The 11,220-nt window shown below is 58.3% G+C and overlaps 1 protein-coding gene across 4 annotated transcripts; it reads right to left on the reverse strand.

The window, feature by feature from the left end:
• Positions 1–2,214: 2,214 nt before the first annotated feature.
• Positions 2,215–9,366, reverse strand: CCNQ (cyclin Q). Of its 4 annotated transcripts, none has more exons than XM_036840822.1 (4): positions 8,525–9,366; positions 5,312–5,495; positions 4,056–4,188; positions 2,215–2,849 (listed from the first exon to the last, which is right to left on the reverse strand). In XM_036840822.1, exons 1-4 carry the CDS (start codon positions 8,640–8,642, stop codon positions 2,613–2,615), a joined length of 672 nt encoding a protein of 223 aa, XP_036696717.1. In that variant the 5' UTR covers positions 8,643–9,366; the 3' UTR covers positions 2,215–2,612. The 4 variants fall into 4 exon arrangements, with proteins under 4 accessions (XP_036696717.1, XP_036696720.1, XP_036696721.1 ...); XM_036840825.1 differs by having other exon boundaries at positions 8,020–8,660; XM_036840826.1 differs by lacking the exon at positions 8,525–9,366 and adding an exon at positions 6,475–7,640.
• Between the last annotated feature and the right edge of the window lie 1,854 nt (positions 9,367–11,220).

Consider the following 11,220-nt stretch of genomic DNA (forward strand, 5'->3'; position numbering starts at 1 on the left):
TCCTCCCGGCAACACATCGAGCCTGAGGGTGCCCTTGGGGACCCCTGATGACACGGCAAGTAAAAAGCAAAACAAGGAGCACTTGGTTGGATGCCGTGGCCCCCGGGCCAGGGGGTTACTGCCTGGGGAATCAAGGTACCACGAAGGTCAAGGCCCAGGGCTGAGCTAGGGCAAAAGCTGGACCTGAGTCCACCCTCCTGCATGGCCACCGAAGGAAGCCTGAACTCTCCACAGGCTGTCGCTTCAGGTGGAAGATAGTGACTCTGGTTGGAAAATAAATACTTCAGAAATACAGGCTTGCAGAGCACAGGGAGATCAGCTCTGTGCTTTGTGACCACCTAGAGGGGTGGGATAGGGAGGGTGGGAGGGAGGGAGATGCAAGAGGGAAGAGATATGGGAACATATGTATATGCATAACTGATTCACTTTGTTATAAAGCAGAAACTAACACACAATTGGAAAGCAATTATACTCCAATAAAGACGTTAAAAAAAAAAAAAGAAATACAGGCTTGCTTGTCAGGGTCCTCTACCTGTATGCTCCTGGAGACCCCAAGCCAAGAAATGACCGTTAAAAAGTAGTCCAGGGCCGGGACTTCCCCGGTGGCACAGTGGTTAAGGCTGTGCACTCCCAATGCCAGCGGCCCGGGTTCTATCCCTAGTCGGGGAACTAGATCCCACATGTGAGCTGCAACTAAGGAGCCCGCATGCCGCAGCTAAGACCCGGCGCAGCCACATAAATAAATAAATATTAAAAACAAAAAAAGTAGTCCAGGGCCAAAAGCTGGAAACAACCCAAGCGTCCCTCCATGGAGGAATGAACCAACATGACATGGTCCAGCCGTACCACGGAACAGGACTCAGCCTTAAAAAGATGGGAATTCTGATACCTGCTGCAACTCGCTACTGCTTTAGAGCCAGAGCCTCAGCCACCCAGAGGCCCGAAGCACCTGGGCACGGACGGGCACCCCGCTGCCACCGCCGCCACGCTCGAGGGCAGACAAGTGACTTCAGAGAAGCGGTGGCTGAGGGCAGATGAGCAGGAAGAGTGCCTCACGATTTAGAGGAAGCGCCCCGGGGCCGGGCAGGCGGCCACTCATCACCAAGCAAGTGGCCCTCACGTGCCCAAAGGATGCCCGATGGCTCCCGTGCCCGGAACTCAGAGCCCCCCGGAAAGACTGAAGAGCGAGGGTAGCGCGGGTGTACCGCCCAGGGGGGCGGCCTCGCCCGGGAGGACGATTGCTGGGTAAGTGTGTGTCGCCCAGAAGAGAGGCCCGTGGCGGAGCCGTTCCCCGTGCTCTCCTCTCACGAGGGGTGAGGGGTGACGGCCGAGAGGGGGAGGCAGAGGTTGCTGCGGCCGCTCCAGCCCCGGTCACGGTCAGGAGCGAGCGAAGAGAAAGGAGAGCGGCACGGAAGACACGCAGAGGAAACCAGTGACGACCCGGCAGATCCAAGCAGCCCGGGATGGGCCAGGAAGCAGCGGCCCCTTGCGCCGCCACCTGATTCAACAGAGTGGGGACATGGGGCTCACATGATCTGGAAGTCCCCAAGAAGCCCGGCACCGAGCAATGCTTTTGTCCACGCAGCCGCCCGTTGCCCCCCACCTGCCAGGCACTGGGCGCGGGGCAGCTGATGAAGCAGACAAGGCCCCTGGCCTTGGGGTGGTGGGGGGGTGGGGTAGACAGGCAATAAAGGACAACGAAGCACAGAAAGAAGCTGTGATCTCCCGGGAAGGGCGAGCAGGCCGGGGGAAGGGAGCCTCAGGAAGGGGGAGGCAGCCACTGTGGGTTCGCATGGGAGGGGTGGTGCACAGAAAGGGGGAGCCTTCCGTCACCTCAAAGTCTGCTTACATGGAATCTCATTGTAGGACAAGGAGGGACAATGATGTGTCATGAAGAGAGGAACAGCAAATTTCAAGTATAGGACAGGAAAAACAGAGAGTGATGTCAAAATCCCATTTTAAGAAACAGTGGGACTACCCAGGGAGACCCGCTAGGACTGCAGCCTTTCTGACAGACACGGTTCACCCAGCTCTCGACAGACTGCTCTCGAGGTTCAGTACGTCTGGGGGAGGCGGGGTGTCACCTGTCTTATCTATCTGTGCATCCACCCACCCATCTATTATCCAACTACCTCCTTTTCTATCATCTATCCATCCCACCATCCACCATCACCTATCCATCCACACATCATCTATCTATCTACCTACCAACCAACCACTGCCTTTGTAGAGCACCCCCTATACGTCTTCTGACGTGAAGCCAGACTTATTAACCTCGGCTCTAGGACAAGCTCCCACTCAATTCAAAAAAAGTGCTTGGTTGACCTCAGCAGTTCTCAACCAGGGGTGATCCCTACCCCGAGGCACTTGGCAATGTCTGGACACGGTTTTCGCTGTCCTGCTCGACATCCTACATCCGGCCCTGAACGTCCACGATGTCGAGGGGGAGAGCCTGCCTTAGACGATTAGGACAGAGTATTCTCACGCTTCAAGGTTCCCAAGTAGCCCGTATCTTTCTTTGTGGATAACTACTACAAAGAAATGTGACACCAGGTACAGGGACCTCAGGCAGAGAAGAGGGGGACACACGCCAAGCGGGACTGCCAACGCAGTCACCTCACCTGCCACCACGGCTTCTCGGCCTCGGCCTCAGCGGGCACCTCGACCCCATAGGCCTGCAGGGCCAGGTGGAGCACCGCCACGGCTATGTGCTGAGCCTGGAACCGGAGGCACAGCCCCCCGTGGTAGCTGTCCCGCAGCAGGGCCCAGGCGGTGATGGAGACGGGGCTCCGCTGCCAGCTGTAACGGTTCAGCCAGTTCTTGAGGGACACCAGGTAGTGGAGCAGGTACTGCAAAGACACGCCAGTCAGCTGGCCCCCACTCACCTGCCTCCTTACCGTGAGCCTGCGGCCCATCTGCCCGCCAGCCGCTCGCCCCTAAGCTGTCACGATGTGTGTACGCCACAGATCGGATGTCGCCTCCCAGTGTCATTGGAAAAAAGCCCCAGTGCCTTCCACGGGCCTTGCCCCACCCTCCTGCCAGGTTCACCTCCCCCCCCGCCCCGGTCCCCACGGGCCCGCCTGCTCTCAGCCTCCAGGCCCGGCTCCCAAAACCCGCTCGGCCGCTCTCAATGGCCACCCCACCGCAGTCCCTCTCCGTCACCGCGGCCCTGTGCCGGCCACCATCAGCGATCATTCTACTCATCCCCTGGCCCAGCTCAAACATTAAACCTCCAGAAACAGCGTCCCGATCTGCACGACACGGCACGGCCCCCACGGTCCAGCCTGAGGCTACGGGCCCGCCAGACACCGGACACTGGCTCTCGGGGGCACTAGGGCCTCTGAATGCCCCTCAGCTCGGCCGTCTGTCAGCTCCCCCTCTGCCCGAACACCACGCTCTCCTGAGCCCACGGGGAGTGCCTTGCACTGCACGCCGACAGAAAACACTACGGCTGGGAACCTCCACCAGTGGCTCTGGGACTAGGCAGGCGGTCGGGAAGGCCCACGTCACAGGCCCTCCCCTGTCTCTCTGCAGGCCGCCTTTCCAGCTGCCCACAGGGGCCTTCCGAGTGCTCTAAGGGTTCACGTGCCCCTTCTGCTGCTTTCTGAAGCAATTCTTCTGCTGGGACGAACGCGTTCCTAGCTGTGAACAGTGAGTGACCAGGCTTTTCTCGTGGGTTCATATGCACAGCTGAGCTGGGCGCGAGCTCCGAGGCGGGGCAGCAACTCCTGGCACAGGGACGCGGCAGGTCAGGAAACGGGCCCTGCCTCCCCGTGGCTCAGTGAACAAACAACTTATTCGGGTCTGGGGACGGGCACGGGCTTCAGAGGGCACGCGGATCCCGGCCTGCAGCCACAGCCGAGCGGACGGAAAGGCAGCAGCTGAAATGAGAGCTGCCTGAGGGACCCGAGAGTGGGGACGAGCGAGGCTGCCCGCGCCGGTCACTGCTCCTCCTCAGGGCCCCGCGTGGCTCCAGGCTCGGGGGGCTGCACTTTCCGGATAAAAAGCGAATAGCTTCGTGCCTCTGGGAACCGTCGCGACCCCCCAGCACATACCTTGTGAGGGTGCTGGAAGGAGACCTGGAAACGCAGAACCCGCAGTACGAGCAGTTCACACTGCACGATGCTGTCACGGAGCTCCCAAAAGCGTGAGTCCAGCTCCAAGGGCTCGCTGTCCGGGTGGAAGTACCTGTGCAGAGAAACAGCACGGCTGACGGCGGAAGTGCGTGGCCCCAGGAGCCCCCAGTCATGGGACAGCCAGATGCAAACGCCAGGACCCCTGTGCTGCTGATCAGCACAGGGTCACCATCAACAACTCTCCACCTGCGGGTCCAGTACGGGATAAAAACGGTAACCAGAGAGGAAAGAAGCCACTTCTAGCGTCAGCCCCATGGCTGTCCCACGCCCTATTAGGGAGCCCCCCAGTTTCCCCTCGTGCCCGCCCGCCCTCCCTGCTGGGGCCCTGGCAGTTACAGGTGGACTCCAGCTGCCCTTCCGCAGTTCCCTCTCCTGTTTTTCTCCTACTCTTTCGAGGTACACCGTGAACCTGTCATGTTTACGGGGTGGGGAGTGCTTTTCCGTTAGCTGTTTCTTAAAAGAGAAGCAGCACAAAATAGTTTTCTTCCCTAACGATTAGGGTTCCTGGAAAGGCTATGACGCACTAACTTTCCATAAATTGCTTTCTCCCAGGCCCCGGGGCCTCGGCACAGCCCACCCAGCCGGCTGGACCCCCGTGTCCTTCCCCAACAGGAACACAGCTGCTCAGGCCCAGGACCGCGAGAGACACTCCTGAGCAACTCTGACCCAGTTTCCACACCATCTAAATAGGACGGCGGCCCCAGAACCCAGCTGGTTCCATCCATCCTGTCCAAGACTCCACGAGAATCTTTGCTTTTTTTTTTTAGAATAGAATTTGATCTTTATCTTTTTAACACCTTTATTGGAGTATAATTGCTTTACAATGGTGTGTTAATTTCTGCTTTATAACAAAGTGAATCAGCTACACGTAAACACTCTGCGAGCCCCCTCTGCTCCTGCTGTGCCCGCCTGCGACGCTAGGGACACACTCTTTCCCACCCACCTCTGCACCCCAGTCTGGCCTCTGAGGTTTCCCAAAATGTGGCCGCCGCTTCTCTCGCACAGGCGCCCCTAGGCTTCTGGCTCACTCCTGCCTTTGCTGTCAGCGCTCCCGGCCCCAGGTCGAGGCCACCCAGGTGCCTCCTCCTGAGTTGCACTGCTGCCGCCTGGGGGGCAGGGCCTCGTGAGAGCCTCCTCTGGCCGCCCATCCAGGGGGCACCGGAAGCGGCTACTACCTGTTGGAAACGTTGATGATGTCACGAGTGCGCAGGTGCTGCTCCTCCACTTTGCCGGCCAAGTAAAGGGAAGACATGGCCACCAAGTAGGGGTCATAGGCATCCAGGTCGATCTCGCAGAAGAACTTATGGTATATGGCACAGGCGGTGGCGATGGGGATGGACCGCATCCCTAGCTTGACACCTACCGAGAGAAAGCAGGCAGGGGAGTGCTTCATCCAGGGCTCACCCCCTGCGAAGTGTGAGGGGAGCCTCCAGGTTGGGCCCTAAGGGTGCACATCCCTGTTCAGACAAGACCCGAGAGCTCAGGGCCCAGCTGGCAGGGGCTGCCGTGCCTCCCACTGGGTCCTCGACCTGAGGGATTTAGACGCAAGCTTCTCAGACTCTAACGTGCTAACAAGCCCCTGGGGGTCACGCTGAAGTGCAGCATTCCCTTCAGTAGCTCTGTGGGCTCCACACTTCTCCCAAGCCTCAAGGCCACGCCAGGAGAAGCAAGGCTTCAAACTACTGCACCTGGCATACCCCTTTCTGCACATCTTGAAAAGGACCAAGTTGTGTGTCTGTTTCCACCTTAGCAGGCATTTAACTAGAGGTTGCCCCCACCTCTGCAGCTCACCTAACCAAAATCCTGCCAAGGTGACAGGAGGAAAAAAGGCCTCTGAGCATCAAACAGATGCCACAAGTCCCGAGGTCATAGTTTAAGATTATACTCAGCACTGGTTTACTAGTCCACAGGTTAGAAAAGGCAAGAAAAGCAAGCAGGGTGACTGCCAAAGGCAACCGCAGGCAGGGCAGGAGAAAAGCAACATCGATGGCCATAGCCAGGCTCGAGGGAAAAAGAGCAACATACTGAAAAGGGACCAGAACTCAAAAACCAGAGCATGATGGTTTGATTTAGGGGTTAAAGCCCTAAATCCCCCGGACAGCTCCTAGGGAAATCACTGCACTGGGTCACAGAACCAAAACAAATTCACAATGACCAGGGTTAATAAGGGAAGGTTAAATGACATCCCATAGACTGAAAGAAGGTGGAGAACAACCAACAGTCATTAAAATCGTGGTCAACATCCTCTACCTAAAAAGGTGTATTAGTTCCCCAGAGCTGCTGTAACAAGTTACCACAAACTAAGTGGCTTAAAACAACACATACTTTTTTCTCTTACAATCCCAGTGGTCAGAAGTCCGAAATGAGTCTTAGGGGGGCTAAGTTCAAGGTGTCGGCAGGGCTGGTTCCTTCTGGAGGTTCCAGAGGAGAATCCACTCCCTTGCCCTTTCCAGCTTCTAGAAGCGCCTGCAATCTTTGGCTCACGGCCCCTTCCTCCATCTTCAAAGCCAGCGGTGCAGCATCTTCTAACTCTGCTTCCATCATCACATGGCCTCCTTCTCTGCCTGTCTCCCCCTCCTGCCTCTCTCTCTAAGGATGGGTGTGATTATACTGGGCCCGCCAGATAACCTAGGATAGTTCCCCCACATCAAGATGCCTAATCCCATCTGCAAAATCTCTTTTGCTACATGAGGTAACAGTCACAGGTTCTGGGGATTAGGATGGGGAAATCTTTGGAGGACCGGTATTTAGCCTCACACAGAGGGCAAGGGCATATGCAAAACATTTTAGCATGAGCTTTTAGCATTTAGGTTTTAGCATTTCCAGGTTTAAACTTCAGTTTCATAGACAGTTCCTACATGGGACCCCTCATTCTCAGAGATGTCAGATTAGGTGGTATTACTGTACATGACCCTCCAAGTCTTGTTTTTTATATAGCAAACCCTCAAAGGGTAGCATGCTTCCCTGGTTTACATGGATCCTCCAAGCAGATGTATGGGGTATATGAGGGGGCACTGCCATCCTTCCTTATACACTTTGCAAAACTTCCTGGAAATTAAATGTACAAATCACTGGGATTAATGGTCCTGCACTATTTCCCCAGACTCTGCCCACCTTGACTTGAAAGCAGACTCACCCAACGCCCTCTTCCACAGAATGAATACAAAGTAACAAAGATCGGCAACAACTGCACTATTTCCCCAGACTCTGCCCACCTTGACTTGAAAGCAGACTCACCCAACGCCTTCTTCGGCAGAATGAATACAAAGTAACAAAGATCGGCAACAACTTCTGTCAGCTGAGCAAACCACTACTGACAGTGAAAGTGTTTCTATCGGAATCCAATTAGCTACATCGCCTCGCCTCCGGCGCAAGAGCGCCCAGCACCACGGTGTGGATGCCCTGGCAGGGTTCAAAACGCAAGCTGCGCCCTGGCTCCTAGTTGTTGTTTTTTTCTGGGGGGGGGGGTTGTTTGTTTCTTTGTTTTTTAAACTTAAATTTGCCAGAGTTCCCTGTATGTTTTATTATTTATTTATTTATTTGCTGCGTTGGGTTCTTCGTTGCTGCACGTGGGCTGTCTCTAGTTGTGGCGAGCGGGGGCTACTGTTCGTTGAGGTGCGCGGGCTTCTCACTGCGGTGGCTCCTCTTGTTGCGGAGCACGGGCTCTAGGCGTGCCGGCTGCACTAGTTACAGCACTGCAGGCTCAGTAGCTGTGGCGCACGGGCTGTGTGGCTCCGCAGCATGTGGGATCTTCCCGGACCAGAGAGATCGAACCCGTGTCCCCTGCATTGGCAGGCGGATTCTCAACCACTGCGCCACCAGGGAAACCCCTGGGTCCTAGATGTGATGGGACCTCGTCAACAAGGTTTGTCAGGAGCCTCACCAAGGGCATGCTCCAAAAGGCTCCGTGTGACCAAGTGCCAGCGTCCCCGTATGCTGCGAGGCAGGTGTGTCAGAAGGCGCGGTACACTCAATCGAGATGCGGGCGCCCCGATTCCGCCACCTTCTAGTTGGGGCCTTCTAGTTTCCACATCCTGTCTTTGGACCTACGCGCCCGCCCATGAAATGGCCATGACCGCGTATGCCTCGCAGCTCAAAGCCTAGTATGCAGGGCGTGGCGGAAAGGCAGAGGCCGGTTCCCCTAAGCCGAGCCTCCCAGCCTCCGCTAGGGCAGGGCAGGCCCGGTCTCTTCCCGCCGCTCAGCCACGCCAGCACCGAATTTGGCGGGTCCCATCTTTCGGGAAGCGGATCCCCGCTACGCCAGCCCCTGCCTGCCCGCTCGATGCTCCCGCGGCGGGCTGGGGACAGCTGGGTGAAAGTGCAGCACTGCGGCTCCGGCCTCCACGTCCCGTCCGCGCGGGGCCCGCCCTCCTCCCGGCCGCGGTTACCTGCCTCCATGATGAACCTCGTCACTCGGAAGTGCACCCTCGCCTCGGGTGCTGGCCGCCCCTCCGCGCCCAGTGCCGCGCCCCCTCCACCGCAGGTCCCCGGGCCAACTGCCTCCATGAGGTCCCACCCCACGGCCCAGACCCCCCACGGGATGGAGAAGGGCCCGGACGCGAGGCGGCCGGCTCCCGGGGTGCTCACGGCGGGAGCGGAGATCCCGCCCCGCCCCGGCCGGCCCGCCCGCCCGCCAGCCCGCCAGCCCGCCAGCCAGCCCAGCCCAGGCCGGCCCGCCCGCCCCCCGGTGGGTAGCGCAACTGTCCGCCGAAGGCGGGTCCGGCCGAATACGCAGGCTCAAGCTCAAGCGCAAGCGCAGAGGCCGAAGCTGCCTGGCAGCTTGAGCGCGCCCGCCCTGTCCCCTGGATGCCGCATACGTCGCCTTTGGAACCGACGCCCTTGGAGCCGACGGCCCGCCCCCGGGAGGCTGACGCCCCGCCCCCGGGAGGCTGACGCCCCGCCCCCCGAGAGGCTGACGCCCCGCCTCCCGGAGACTCACGCTCCGCCCTCGGGAGCCGAATGGCGGCAACCGGAACCGGCGGGGCTACTCCTCCAGGGCGAAGTGACGTTACAGTCCTAGGGTCAGGGCGCGAAAATACCACCCTCCCCGGCACCTGAGCTACAAGTCCCTGCGGTCCGACTAAGGTGTCCCTCCGGGCTGGTGGCCCAGCGTGGTTCAGGACGGGGAGGGCTGGCTGTCTGCCAAGCCGCGGCGGGGGGCGGGGGCGGAGGGTCGCTTACCGGAACTCACATCGGTGTCTCCCAACTGGAGAAGACGTGGGGTTCAATGTCAGTGTTCGTACAACCCGAATCCAGGTTTGTCAGAGTTTCCCAGACCTATAGATGAGCCCCGAAGGAAATGCTGTGCACGAAATGAGGGCGTGAGGGCTGTTTGTGTCAGGGTTTTCCAGGGGCCCAGCGTCCCTTGGGGATCTGGTTGCTGCTCGACTTGTCAGCCTGGCAGCACAGTAGGAGCTTAATAAATGTTTGCTGAATGAATGTTGTTGAATGTCCAGCTCACAGTGACTTCCCGCGTTTCGTTTGTGGCTTCCACAAGTAGGAAACTGCGTCAGGAGTCAGGGATGTAGAACACCAAAGGGACCCCCAAGCTAGTGACAGAGAGTTACTCTGGGTATTCTGATACAGTCAGACAATTGCTATGATTTGAGAGAGCTGGGAATGTTGAGAGGAAAAAAGCCACCTTTTCCCACCCACCCACTCAGGCCAACCTTAATCTCCTTCCTCAGCCCCCACCCCCCTACTCAACTCCCCCTCCCCCAGCCCTCTCTCCACACCAGCTGGGTTGGTTTCCTGGCGCGGCTGTAACAAATGACCAGCAACCTAGGTGGCTTAAAACAGCAGAACTTTATCCTCACACGATTCTAGAGGCCAGATGTCTGAAATCAGGGTGTCACCAGGGCCATACTACCTCCAGAGGCTCTATAGCAGCATCCTTCCTTGTCCTCCAGCTTCTGGTGGCCCCAGACGTCCCTTGGCTTGTGGCCGCATCACCCCAGTCTCTGCCTCCCTCCTCACGTGGCCTCCTCCCTTGTGTCTGTGTCTCTCCTTTTCTGTCTCTGTCCAGGGCAAGGGGCAGGCCCTCTGGGCTGAGTACCTCTGTGTGGGCGTGCGTGTGCACGTGTGTGAAGGGGCTTGGCGCCCCCAGCCTCCTGGGCTGCTGACCCCTGTCATGCCTTGAGCACTCTGTCGCTGGCTGCCGTCTGTCCCTGGGCCGGGAGCGGCGCCACCCTCTCCCCTCCTAAAGGGGCTATGGGTCTTGGGAGATGGGGCCACTGCCTCCGAGCTCCCCACATCTGTGCATAATGCACACGCCCCCCCCAACGCACGCACACACAGATGCACGCACACGAGTCAGACACTCCCCCCACATACACTCAGGTGCACATGTGCACACGCACGCACACACCCAGATCATATCACTCTTCCCTGTGGCCCCTGGCCCAGCGGCCTGCCTGTCACCTTCTGGCCTGCTGTTTGCTGGTTAAACAGCCCTGCTGGGACTCCTCCTTCTCCCCTGGGCCTTCTGTAGTGTGAGGAGTCTGGGCTCAGCGAGCAGTAGGTGCCTGTGAATGTGACTCGAGGGAATGACTCAAAGAACACATTAATTTTGAAAGCACTGGGTCACAGGGCACCCTCCTGGCAGGCAGCCTGGGCACAGCGGTTGATAAATGAATCATTCACTGGCCACCAACTGGAGCCAGCAAACCTCGAGGCACTGTCTCCTCTCCCACGGGCAAGCCACACCCACCACGGGGGCCCTCCCTTCCCTGCCACCTGTCACCACTCCCAAAGGTGGCATCTCCACTCTCATCCCCCCTCCCCTGACCTCACCTGGGGATCATCTCCAGTCCCTGCCCAGAGAGGATGATCAATAAAGGCGGGGCGGACCTGATCTCAGGAGAGGATTCTGATATTTGCCAACGCCTCCTTATCTACCCCCTGACTGTGCGCCTTGACACTAAGTAAACCGCAGCCTCCTTCTCCCAATGGTGCTGTCACCTAATGAGAGAGTGAATGAGTAGGTCACGCTGAAGCTCACAGGATGAGGCAGAGAAGGGGTAGAGGTGTTCAGGGTGCAGAGGAAAGCCTGTGCCCAGGTGGGACCTCGGGAAAGCCCACGTGG

Source organism: Balaenoptera musculus, chromosome X, assembly GCF_009873245.2.
Source record: "Balaenoptera musculus isolate JJ_BM4_2016_0621 chromosome X, mBalMus1.pri.v3, whole genome shotgun sequence".
Taxonomy (NCBI): domain Eukaryota; kingdom Metazoa; phylum Chordata; class Mammalia; order Artiodactyla; family Balaenopteridae; genus Balaenoptera; species Balaenoptera musculus.